We start from the raw sequence: 14,015 nt of genomic DNA on the forward strand, positions 1-14,015 counted from the left end.
TACTAAGGACCTTATTAGCAGAACATAAAACTTAGTATTATGAACTTAATGTATGTCACCAACTTGGACAACAGAAAAAGAAACCTAAAAGTTCATAATATCCCATCTCCTCACATTCATATGACGATTTACAATTTACCAAGCACTTTCAAATCCATTAATCAATTTTCAAAACTAACCTGAAAACTGGGTTGTAGCAGTTATTATTATTACTAACTCAATTTTAGAGCTAGGGAACCAGATTAAATGACTTGCTTAAAGTTGAACCCAGCTAAAAAGGACCCATTGATTAGGAGACCTCTGGTTAAATTCAAGTCTATTTCACACAATGCCCCTTGGCACTTGCATATCAAGATCATTTAAGGTAAATGAAACCATTACCCTAAAAGCCAACGTGATAAACAGGTATGTCAATAAAATGTGGCAAATAATTCCTTCCATTTTTTCAGCACACTGCATTATTAGTCCTCAGATGTTTTGTTTTGTCTATCACTACCAAAATTCAATACCAAAATTCATCTATTAGGATTCAATTAATGCTAGTCTCAATTTCATATTAACCATAGTAAGTAAATGCACCTCTTACTGTTTTACTGTGTTTCACTAATATACAGACCCTTATCATCCTAAATTAAATCAGAAATTTTAAAGTGGATTTCTGAACATGACAAGTATTCACTAGGATTTTAAATCTGTCTAAATTTGACTTATGAGCTAGGTTACCTGGCCAGACAGTTTGACAGTTGAGTAAAATGAAAAATTAGCACATGATCTCACTTTTACCACCAAAAGCAACTTACATCACCTAAATGCTACTGAGAAATCTGCTATGAAAGGTGCAAGTATACCAAGAAACTCATGACTTCCACACCTCTTCTGTCACTCTAACTCAAAAAATGTGATTCACAGCTGACAGTCTTTCACTATCAAAAATATCATCAAATAAGAAGGAGACAAATAAATTTAACCTCAAACAAGTTAGAAGGGGATACCACAGATGACTCTAGAAGGAAGATTAGTGTACTGTAGTTGGTATAGCTTGTGTCACTCCTCAATTATTAACAAAGAAATTAAACTCCCATTCTAAAGTAATAAAATGGCATGCAACAAGGAACATGGAAAAACTTTAGCTAATAGCATCTGAAGTATAAGAAGGGCATATGGAGAAAAATGTAGCATGTTCCCTTCTTTCAAAATATTTTCTCTCACCCTATTTTGTGCATTACACAAAAATTCCACTTTGGTGATATTAAGTGGATTAAAGAGCCTAAGGAAGGCAAGCTAAAATGCATACAAGGACCAAGTGACAGACATGTGACAAAATCATGCTGTTTAAGTATTTTCTCTGCATCAACTTTGCCGCTTAAAAAGCCTCTAATTTCAAAATTGTAAACCAAAAACTGTAATGCTAAAAAAGGCATAAAGTAAAGCTCTAACCTTGAGAGAGTAGAGTTAAGAAACTGACAGTACAAGAAAGGCGAAAAGCAGAGTGCTGCAGAATGGAAAAAATAGTCCAAACTAGAAAAAACACAGAAAGCAATATTCAAAAAAACATTAGTCAAAGCTGCAAAAAAAATGCAGTTCTAAAAAATTTAGATTATAAAGAGAAAAGAGATTATTCAAGAGACAAAACAAATGCAAATTTTTAATATATAAGGTTAAAAATTGTGATTAATAGATAATAGTGATAAAATCCCATTTTAATGTGTAATACTGATATCTAACATAAATAGACAAAGTTATCTATGTTCTAGTGAATGGACTTCAGACAAATCTATTAAAAACTCTGCACAGCAGATGCAACCTGGAGTGTCTACTAATGTTATAGACTTAACTGAACAAACATAATTTCAGAGAGTTTTGTCATTATCTGTAATTTGTATTGCTGAGAGACTTAGTGGGTATAAGATAAAGGTGGCAAGGGGAAAAAAGTCTGCATAGGTGAAAAAAGGGAAGAAACAACTGAAATACAGGTATTGTAGAGAGCACACACATAAATTTGTAACCTTTATCTTTCTGGGTGGCATCACTTTTAGCTTTCTCCACAACTTGGGAGATCCATGTCCTACATCACAAAAAATCTCAAAACCTTCACAAAATGTGCCCCTCCCCCACCAAACTCACAAAATAGATAATCAAATATTTATTTTATTAAAAAATAAGAACAAAACTCTTAGGAGTAACTTCTGTACCTGGTGGCTATAAATTTCCATTTAGTTGACTTTGGGGAAAAATCCAATTTTGACTTTTACTAGGTTAAAATGGGATTTTTTAAAACCTATGTGACAAAACTAATGCAAACTAAAATATTCTCCTGACATTTCCAAGACAGCTCTCCTTACACCACACATTTGACAACTCTTACTATATCTAACTCTGAGGAATCACCACAGCAATAATTGCTTTATAGGTACAAGAGATTTAAAGATACAAAGCATGTATTCTTAAAGGCAAACAGCCATTAGACAGTGTGAGTCCTTTTAAAGCTCTATTAAGGGCAAGACACTGTAAATATACTATGCTAGGAAGGATTTCTAGAGGAAAAGAGAAAAATCAAGGCACAGCAAGGCTAAATAAAACAATGTAGTTTTGAAAATTCCCATCGCTGGCCAGAAACCTGGCTGAAACCTGCTGGTCACTGTTTAGATGTGAGATTTTGGCCATATCCTCAGGAAATGAAGATCATCTATGTGGCAAAAACCACACAGATTTCTTCTCAACATGATGTTTTTCTTGTTTATATGTAAAATTGACACCAAGAAATAATAATCTTCCAGATTTTGTTTTCAAATTCCTATTTTCTGTAAGAGTGAATCATCAAATGAAACAAAGTAATTCCTATAGATTTCATTTAAATTTTATACCTTATTCATAAAAGTTAATTCACAAATCCAAGAGGGGTAAAAAAGACCACATTTTTCCACTTTTTACGTTGGAAAATATGGTTGCTATATATGTAATGAATGTTGGGGTAAATGAGCTGCAGTCCAAGGATGTCATACAAGGCATTTGAACATATTTATAGACACAAACTAAACCACAAACAGTATACTGCTCTGCTCCTAGCCAGATACATTTTCTCCACTATTTCCTACAAATCAAGTCTGTCATCTAACACAGCACTTGGTCCTTTCTGTTAATACATTCAGGTTTTCTTTTAAGTTGTCTTACCTTCTGTAAACTGGCCCTGTCTGATGGTGGAACCATCTCAGGAGTAAGAATGTGAGGAGGATCAATGCCCTTTATTAACTTTTGATTGATTAAGTGAAAAGCCAAGGCAAACTGATCCTTTGAAAGCTTCCCACAGTCCTTTGTGTCACATAATGTCCTGTACAAATAAACAAAATGAACAGAATATAAATGCTACAACTACCATTCTAAAAATCCAGGAAAAATGTAATAGGACTAGGTAGCTTCTTAAAAATGATCAGTTGAATTAAAAAAGAAAGTCATAACTTTTTGGGTATGGCTTGCCCAAAACTCACTCAAATGTTAGAAGAGAGAGATCAGCTAAAAGTTTTAAGAGAAAGAGAATGTTCACCCTGGTGCTGAGCAGAGGTCTCTAATATGAATTTGCTTTGTGCTTTCTCACCAATTTCCAGAACCATTACAGGTTAAGAGTCGTAGTGGGCCAAAGAATCCCAACATTCTAAATATTAAAAGATGTTAAAAATGAAACCGAAGTCTCAACAAATTTGGTTCATTAGTGGCAGTAGAATGATTCTAAACCAAGCAAACATTTCCATGTTGGCTTGTCTCCTGCAACTCTTGGGAATAGGCGGATATAAGGATCACCAAGTCAAAGTAGAAACAACAGCTGCAAATGGAGTTCATATGTGAAGAGAAGGAAGCAATCTGGAAAGCTTTACAAAATCACTTAAAGAGAAACAGCAAATGTTTTATCCTATTTTTCTTTTTCTTTCTTCCTTTCTTTTTTCTTTTGTTAAGCTCAGCTTTCTGAAGTCCTGATCCATTTCATTCATTTAAAGGCAATGTGGCCTGATGAACAGACTGTGGGCTAAAGTGTCAAAGAAACCCTGAATTCCAGCTTCTCTACTTATTTCTTCTTGTGATCTTGGACAAATTTTTTTAACCTCTTCAAGCCTTAGTTTCTTCATCTATAAAGTAGAGAAAAGACATATCCTGCAAGGTTACAGTGAGAAGTAAGGCAAAGTACATAAAAACTCTGGGCATAATGCCAACAAACAAGCCCATGACAGCTGCCATTTATTAAGTACACTGCCTAGACTAGGCACTTGAAAGTGGCAGCTATTATTAGTTATACATATTTAATCTTTCCTAGTCTTGAGTTCTTGTTCCTCTTAAGGCAGATCTACTGTCCTCCTTTGTTCTTTTCTAAGTTTCTCTATGCAGCTATGTGGTTCCACACCTGATATTTGCTGCCCCTTGAAAACCTCAAGATAACCTCTGGTATAGTCAGGTGGACTGGCAGCAGGCACACTATAAATGTTCATATGTATTGTCTCATTTAATGTGAAATTCACTAGCGACACTAAACTTCATGTTTTTAAGGACCAGGTGTGTAATTCCTATGTAAACGTATAAAAGTATACATATACCCTACAGAATTATGTGAGCACACGTTGAAGACACTGTTTTTTATATTGCTTACATTTCAGATTTTTGGATTCTCCCTTAAAAATTTACGTTTAGGGGTGCCTGGGTGGCTCAGTCAGTTAAGTTTCTGACTTCGGCTCAGGTCATGATCTCCCAGTTCATGGGTTCAAGCGCCGCATCGGGCTCCATACTGACAGCTCAGAGCCTGGAGCCTGCTTCAGATTCTGTGTCTCCCTCTCTCTCTGTCCCTCCCCCACTCACGCTCTGTATCTCTCTCAAAAATAAATAATAAACATTAAAAAAAATTTAAGTTTAGTTGATATAAACAGATGCTGCATTTTAACATTTTAATAATCATTAACTGATACTGTCAATCTTATAACAGGTAATCCATTCTCAAACTTTTGTCCATTATCCAAAAGAAATCTCCAGATTTAAATTTTCTCCATAAAGAATTTTGAAACAAAACTGTCCGATTTATAAATGCCTAAAGATAAGAATGCACAAAACTAGAGTTATACAAAACCATATTTTTTAAATCAATTTAAATAAAATCTTACCAAATATGGGCTAGTAAAGTAGAAGGTAAACCTGTCTTCAGGAAAATTTCACGGACTTCCAATCCAGACACAAATCCATCCATATCTTTATCAGTTTTCAAGAAGATCTCATCATATTTAGCCTTTTCTGCAGGGGCTACAACCCACTACAGGAAAACAAAACAAAACAAAACATGTATGCATACACACACACACATATACACACACACACACACGTAAAATTTTTGTCAGAATGAGAAAAAAATTGAGGTGTCATTCTTTCAACCCATGACAGTATCTGTAAAAATTCTGAGCAACTCTACCCCACTAACTATAACAACAGTGTACCATTTCCATCACACCCTAATCAAAATGCTGTGGTGAAAAGAAAATTACAGAAGGAAAGTATAGGTCAGCTGGGACTACATTTACAGATGCCCTTTTTACTTTTTCCTTAAAAGTAATGAGTAAATTCAAGCATAGTTAACTCTTGACTTATGAATAACCACATTAATATGGGTAACTGGGAAAGTCTATATAAACAAAATATTCAGTTAATTCTCAATCTTCATTTTTTATAATTTCATTCAGCATTCTTAAATGTAGCTGAACTGGCTGATTTGCATATTCTGTCATTATTTTCCTTTACTCAGCCTGAGAAGCAGCAGGCTGGAGGAAAAAAAGGCCTTAGACAACCCAAAATTGGATAATCTGATCCCAAAGAATCAAGAGTTAACTGGGGATTAAAAAAACAAAACATCTATTAACTATACCCAGGCAAGCATGCCAGATTAGCATGGAGTATCTTCTGTCTCCAACTTTAATTCCAGGTAGATCAAGGCAAAGCCAATAAAACATCCATATACCTAAGTAAGGCCAAATGCAGGAGAAGATTTATCTGTCTTCTCCAAGACATCACATTATGTAGGTTTAACCAGAGGGTGCTCTAAATCTTTGATCCCTTTGATTGCTCCTTCTATCTTCATCAAGCAATCAACTGTTAAATGCCATGCACTTAAAAAAAAGTCCTTTAACACTGATAGATCTATACCTGTCTTAATGGTGCTTTGGTAGGTAAAATGCCTACAGGTGGTAAGGAGTGGTAAGGTTCCTTGGCTGATGCTGAAGAGGGGATCAACCGCACAGAGCCTGATATACTGACCGTTTTTCTCTTAGAAGGTGGCACCAAGGCAGGAGGCAAGGACATTGGCACAGGTTCTTTCTCCAATGCGCAGTATACCAAAAACATGGCCTTCAAGAGAGATGAACCAGGGTCATATATATTAAAATCATTTAACAACATACACCCACTAAATAGATTACTGTTTAAAAACAAAGCATCTTCAAGCTGTCACACATTCTTTTTTTTAGAAATTAGAGTGGGAAAAAAAGAAGGAGGAAAAGAGAGAGAGATGAAAGGAAGAAAGGAGAAAAGGAAATAAATCAAAGTTAAGCAACTGTTAGAAAGATATCCAGAGCAGCAAAAACTCAGACACATACCCTTCAACTGAAGTTCTTGCAATGTTAAAAGCATACAATCAGGGGAAAAGGTATTTGTAAAGAAAGAGCTAATCTCCTAAAATGAGTCCCTAGAAATTAACAGAAGCAAAAAAAAAAAAAAAAAAAAAAAATCCAATAGGAAAATGGGCAGAAGAGTATAAACAGATATTTTACAGAAAAGTATTATGAATGGCCTATCCTTTAACATACAAAAATATGCTCCCTTTCACTCAAAAGAAAACTTCAAGTTAAAACGATATTAAAATACCATTTTCCACTTAATGGCAAAAATCCCAAGTTTCAATTTTTTTTTTTTCAACGTTTATTTATTTTTGGGACAGAGAGAGACAGAGCATGAACGGGGGAGGGGCAGAGAGAGAGGGAGACACAGAATCGGAAACAGGCTCCAGGCTCTGAGCCATCAGCCCAGAGCCTGACGCGGGGCTCGAACTCCCGGACCGCGAGATCGTGACCTGGCTGAAGTCGGACGCTTAACCGACTGCGCCACCCAGGCGCCCCCAAAATCCCAAGTTTCATAATGTACTTTGTTAACTAGACTGTGCAAATAGGCCCCCTCAGACATTGCTCATGGGAGCTCAAACTGTACCAAGCCTATGAAGGGCAAATTGGCAACAACTACCAAATTTATTTACTTCTCCTTTGGCTCAGCAATCCCCCATCTGGGAATCTACCTTCAGACTTACCTGCCTACATAAAAAAACACTATGTGAAAAAGATTATTAAGAGTAGAATTATATGAATCAGCACCCAAGTCCTCAACACAAAAGACTGGTTTAAAAAAATTATGGTACATCTATACAATAAAATACTATGAAACAAAAACAGAAACAAAACCAACAAACAAAAAACCATGGCAAACATGCTCTATCCTAACTGGGATACCTTCACCTTCACAAATACATAAAACTATCAAAACTCATCAAATTATATACTTAAATTGAATGCAATTCACTATATGTGGTCCTCAATAAAGCTGACCCAGAAAAAAAAAAAAAAGAATTATGTAGACTTCTCTATGTGAAAAGATATCCAAGTACAGTGTTAATGTATAAAACAGTGTATACAGTGTGTTATCTTTTGTGGTAAGGAGGTGGTAATTATTAATATGTACTTACATTTACATTTCAAAATTCTACTGGTATGAACAAGAAACTAAGAAAAGTGGTTGGTTATAGAGTAGGTATAAATGGAGAACTGAGGGAAAGGATGGAACTGACATTTTTTCCCACGGAGTATCTTATACTGCACTGATTTCTGAACCATGAGAATATATTAGCTATTAAAATTATTTTTAATTACTAAATACATAAAGATTTGCATAAAGCATTCTACATATAGAATGCCCCAGGATACTCCCTTCATTTTAAAGAATTCAAGACACCTTCAAGACTTTCAAAAGATAAAGTTTCCGTGACAATCTTCAAGCATATGAAATTACTCAAAGCAACTTGGAACCTCCAAAAAAATTCCAACAGCAACTGGAAGGAAGCTTAACTACTTAATTATTTTGTTTCCACTGAAAATGACATTTTTCCCTGAAAAGAAGTTTGCTTCCAATTCTAAGTTTTATGAGCCTTTCAAATTAGTATTGATTGAACACCTAATACAATAACACTCATCCATGATTTATGATTACTAATATTTTATATATGAGGAAACTGAAGCTGAGAAATACTAACTTGCCTGATATTTTTTAAGAAATCATAGTATAGGGTTCAAAGCAAGGTCTGGCTACAAAGCTCTTATTTTCCCCAGATTTGGTCAGCTGCATTAGGGAACCCATGTAATTTTACAATACCATGCTGTCCTCTACAGGGGCTAAAACTAACCTTCCACCCTTTGGGACCCAAATTATAGAAGGTATCAGAATTACCTGGACAACTTTATAAAGCACAGATTTCTGGGCTCCATTCCCAGAATTCTACAATCATTAAGTCTGGGTTGGGCCAAATATTTTACATTTCTAAGAAGTTTCCAAAGATGCTGATGCTCTTTGTCCTGGGACCACATTTAACCATTTGACCCAAACCAAGAACTCTCCTCTCCCCATTCATTAGTCAACTTGAAGAATTCAATTTAGTTTTAGAAAAACACAAACTTTAATTCTTCAAAAGCTTGAAACTCCAGAGTGAAAACAATCTGGCTAGCACATACTTTCAACCAAATTCACGAAATGTGTAATATTATTAAATTGGCACTGAGCTAAAAGAAGTGACTACCATGCACATTAAAGGTCAGCATTCCTCTTGCTGCAGATGGGAGTCATTTCCTGGAAAAAGTAGACACTAGAAGCAAAAAAGCTATGTCAGCTATCCGCTGCCAATAGACAACACATTTTTTGAAAGTTAAAAAAAAGTATCATTAATTTGATGTTGCCTTGAAAATAGTTTCCCTCAGAAAACTGAAGCCAAAAATTTGTCTACCAAATAAAACAGAAAAAGTGAACAGTATACTGCTGGGTTGCAATTTTTTTTTATTATATTGTACTTTATCCTAATCAAAGACTACCATTGAAACAAATACAGCAACTAAATCAAATGATGCACCATATTCACAAAAAGAAAGGAAGGAAGGAATGAAGGAAGGACCTGGCAAAAACAAGCCTAAGCTTTCTCAGTGATAACGGAAAGAGGGGATTTAGTTTTACTGTTGCAGTCAATTACCAGTAGCTGCTCACTTTCTTTGCCTTTTTTTCCCCTCTGTGCCTTTAGGGAATATTTCTCAAATTTTAGTGGCCATCAGGATTCCTGGGAGGGTTTCTTCGACCCTACCCCAGAGATTATGACTCAGTTGGTCTGGGGTAAGCCCTGAGAATCTACAATTCTAATAAGTTCTCTGGTAATGTTGATATTGCTGATGGGAGACCATACGTTGAAAACCAGTATTTTAGGAGTATCTTAAGAGTTTTATTTGATCATTTGTCTCCTCAATCACTTGAACTGCCAAGTTTTAATTTCTTAAAATAGCATTCTGGGATGAAAATAACAGCCATTTATTATGTGCTACAAATAATACAAGTTTTCTTCCTCACTGTAATTCAACAAAATATTTACTGAGAATTTCTAGCCACCAGGCACTGTGCTAAGCACTAGAAATACAAAAATAAGATTTTTCACATTTACCACCCAATAGAAGCAGCAAACATGTAACAAGTTAATTTCAGTCCAATGTGAACGTGTTAAGACAAACAAGAAAAAAAAATAATAAACCCCAAAGTGCCAAAAACTCTTCAGGTAATGAGGACCCAACAAATGCTACTGACAAAAATTTAGACCACTTACTTGACAGAAAAATGTAAAGCCTTGTAAGAATGTAAAAATCAATATGAAGGATCCGGAAGGAAGATGGCGGCATAGGAGGACGCTGGGCTCACCGTGTCCTGCTGAACATTTAGATTCCACCCACATCTGCCCAAATAACGCAGAAAACTGCCAGAAGACTAGCAGAATGGACTCTCCGGACCCAAGCGTAGACAAGAGGCCCATGGAAGAGGGTAGGAAGGGCAGAGAGGCGGTTCGTGCCACACAGACTGGCAGGAGAGAGCCAGAGAGGCGGAGGGGCAACCAGCCCACCCGGCAAGGCAGAGTGCCCGAGTGTGGCATGCAAAAGCAGAAGGGCCGGACGGAGTGTGTTCTGACAGCCAGTGGGACTTAACATCTGGAATGTTGTAAGTCAACAGCTCTGCTCCGAGAGCGGGAGGGCTAGAGAACAACGGGAGGGAAAGTTGTTGAGCCCCGAAGGATAGAGCTCAGCTTGGCGGAAAACAAAGGCGCTGGCCAGCACCATCTCCCTCGCCCATCCCCCAGATGAAATCCCAAAGGGAACCAGTTCCCTTCACGAACTTGCTTGCACTGCGCAAACACCCAATGCTGTGCTTCTGTGGATCCATCGCTCCAATGGGTCTGCCTCCCTCCCAATGCCACAGGGCCCCTCCCGAAGCAGACCACTGAAGGCAAAGCAATCTGAGTCTGCCCCTCCCGCCCCTGTGCACCTTGCGGATCCACCCCGGCTACTATGCCAGATCCCATTGAAGCAGCACCACAAGCCTGGCAGTGTGCAAGTAGCCCAGACAGGGGCCACACCACTGCACAGTGAGTCCTGCCCCTGGGAGAGGGAAAGATAAGGTACACACCAGTCTGACTGTGGCCCCAGCGGTGGGCTGGGGGCAAACATCAGGTCTGACTGTGGCCCTGCGCACCAAGCAAGTTACTCGAGACAGCACAGAGGAAGAGCCCTACAGTTCCGCGCCACTCCAGGGACTATCCAAAATGACAAAACGGAAGAATTCTCCTCAAAAGAAACTCCAGGTGGGGCACCTGGGTGGCTCAGTCGGTTAAGCGGCCGACTTCAGCTCAGGTCATGATCTCGTGGTCCGTGAGTTCGAGCCCTGCGTCGGGCTCTGTGCTGACAGCTCAGAGCCTGGAGCCTGTTTCAGATTCTGTGTCTCCCTGTCTCTGACCCTCCCCCGTTCATGCTCTGTCTCTCTCTGTCTCAAAAATAAATAAAAGTTAAAAAAAAAAAAATTAAAAAAAAAAAAAGAAACTCCAGGAAGTAGCGACAGCTAATGACCTGATCAAGAACAATTTAAGCAATGTAACAGAAAATGAATTTAAAATAATAGTCATAAAATTAATCGCTGCGCTAGAAAAAAGTACAGAGGACAGCAGAGAATCTATTACTACAGAGATCAAGGAGGAGTCAGAAGAGCTAAAAAATGATATAAATGAGCTGCAAAATAAAATGGAGGCAACCACAGCTCAACTGAAGAGGCAGAGGAGAGAATAGGTGAATTAGAAGATAAAATTATGGAAAAAGAGGAAGCTGAGAAAAAGAGAGATAAAAAAATCCAGGAGTATGAGGGCAGAATTAGAGAACTAAGTGACACAATTAAACGCAATAATATACGCATAATTCGGATTCCAGAGGAGGAAGAGGAGGGAAAGGTGCTGAAGGGGTACTTGAAGAAATCATAGCTGAGAACTGCCCTGATCTGGGGAAGGAAAAAGGCATTGAAATCCAAGAGGCACAGAGAACTCCCTTCAAACGTAACTTGAATCGATCTTCTGCATGACATATCATAGTGAAACTGGCAAAATACAAGGATAAAGAGAAAATTCTGAAAGCAGCTAGGGATAAACATGCTCTAACATATAAAGGGAGACCGATAAGACTAGTGATGGATCTATCTACTGAAACTTGGCAGGCCAGAAAGGAATGGCAGGAAATCGTCAATGTGATGAACAGAAAAAATATGCAGCCGAGAATCCTTTATCCACCAAATCTGTCATTTAGAATAGAAGGAGAGATAAAGGTCTTCCCAAACAAACAAAAACTGAAGGAATTCGTCACCACTAAACCAACCCTACAAGAGATCCTAAGGGGGAGCCTGTGAGACAAAGTACCAGAGACACCACTACAAGCATGAAACCTACAGACATCACAATGACTGTAAACCCCTATCTTTCTATGATAACACTGCATGTAAATGGACTAAATGCTCCAACCAAAAGACACAGGGTATCAGAATGGATAAAAAAAAATAAAACCCATCTATTTTCTGTCTATAAGAGACTCATTTTAGACCTGAGGACACCTTCAGTTGAAAGTGAGAGGATGGAGAACTTTCTATCATGCTACTGGAAGTCAAAAGAGAGCTGGAGTAGCCATACTTATATCAGACAAACTAGACTTCAAATTAAAGGCTGTAACAAGAGATGAAGAAGGGCATTATATAATAATTACAGGGTCTATCCATCAGGAAGAGCTAACAATTATAAATGTCTATGCACCGAATATGGGAGCCCCCAAATATATAAAACAATTAATCACAAACATAAGCAACCTTATTGATAAGAATGTGGTAATTGCAGGGGACTTTAATACTCCACTTCCCGCAATGGATAGATCATGTAGGCACAGGATCAATAAAGAAACAAGGGCCCTGAATGATACGTTGGATCAGATGGACATGACAGATATTTAGAACTCTGCATCCCAAAGCAACAGAATATACTTTCTTCTCGAGTGCACATGGAACATTCTCCAAGATAGATCACATTATGGGTCACAAAACAGCCCTTCATAAGTATAAAACAACTGAGATCACACTTTCAGACCACAATGCTATGAAGCTTGAAATCAACCACAGGAAAAAGTCTGAAAAACCTCCAAAAGCATGGAGGTTAAAGAACACCCTACTAAAGAATGAATGGGTAAACCAGGCAATTAGAGAAGAAATTAAAAAATATATGGAAACAAAGGAAAATGAAAATACAACAATCCAAACACTCTGGGATGCAGCGAAGGCAGTCCTGAGAGGAAAATACATTGCAATCCAGGCCTATCTCAAGAAACAAGAAAAATCCCAAATACAAAATCTAGCAGCACACCTAAAGGAAATAGAAGCAGAACAGCAAAGACACCCCAAACCCAGCAGAAGAAGAGAAATAATAAAGATCAGAGCAGAAATAAACAATATAGAATCTAAAAAAACTATAGAGCAGATCAGTGAAACCAAGAGTTCATTTTTTGAAAAAATAAACAAAATTGACAAACCTCTAGCCAGGCTTCTCAAAAAGAAAAGGGAGATGACCCAAATAGATAAAATCATGAATGAAAATGGAATTATTACAACCAATCCCTCAGAAATACAAGCAATTATCAGGGAATACTATGAAAAATTAATGCCAACAAACTGGACAACCTGGAAGAAATGGACACATTCCTAAACACCCACACACTTCTAAAACTCAACAGGAAGAAATAGAAAACTTGAACAGACCCATAACCAGCGAAGAAATTGAATCAGTTATCAAAAATCTCCCAACAAATAAGAGTCCAGGACCAGATGATTTCCCAGGGGAATTCTACCAGACATTTAAAGCAGAGATAATACCTATCCTTCTCAAGCTATTCCAAAAAATAGAAAGGGAAGGAAAACTTCCAGACTCATTCTATGAAGCCAGCATTACTGTGATTCCTAAACCAGACAGAGACCCAGTAAAGAAAAAGAGAACTAAAGGCCAATATCCCTGATGAATATGAATGCAAAAATTCTCAACAAGATACTAGCAAATCGAATACAAAAGCATATAAAAAGAATTATTCACCATGATCAAGTGGGATTCATTCCTGGGATGCAGGGCTGGTTCAACATTTGCAAATCAACCACTGTGATACATTACATTAATAAAGGAAAAGAAAAGAACCATATGATCCTGTCAATCGGTGCAGAAAAAGCATTTGACAAAATTCAGCATCCTTTCTTAATAAAAACCCTCGAGAAAGTCGGGATAGGAGGAACATACTTAAAGATCATAAAAGCCATTTATGAAAAGCCCACAGCTAACATCATCCTCAATGGGGAAAAACGGAGAG

At 37.4% G+C, this 14,015-nt stretch overlaps 1 protein-coding gene across 2 annotated transcripts in view; it reads right to left on the minus strand.

Moving 5' to 3' along the window:
- Nucleotides 1-14,015, minus strand: part of EPS15 (epidermal growth factor receptor pathway substrate 15) — a 154,967-nt gene that overhangs the window by 84,878 nt on the left and 56,074 nt on the right. For both annotated transcript variants that reach the window (XM_040470197.1, XM_040470196.1), the window contains exons 9-11: nucleotides 6,280-6,369; nucleotides 5,139-5,284; nucleotides 3,172-3,328 (exon numbers count right to left, since the gene is read on the minus strand). In XM_040470197.1, the coding sequence (XP_040326131.1) occupies nucleotides 3,172-3,328; nucleotides 5,139-5,284; nucleotides 6,280-6,369 (393 nt within the window). The remainder of the gene's footprint in view (nucleotides 1-3,171; nucleotides 3,329-5,138; nucleotides 5,285-6,279; nucleotides 6,370-14,015) is intronic.

Source organism: Herpailurus yagouaroundi, unplaced genomic scaffold, assembly GCF_014898765.1.
Source record: "Herpailurus yagouaroundi ecotype Mexico unplaced genomic scaffold, PumYag 77, whole genome shotgun sequence".
Classification (NCBI taxonomy): domain Eukaryota; kingdom Metazoa; phylum Chordata; class Mammalia; order Carnivora; family Felidae; genus Herpailurus; species Herpailurus yagouaroundi.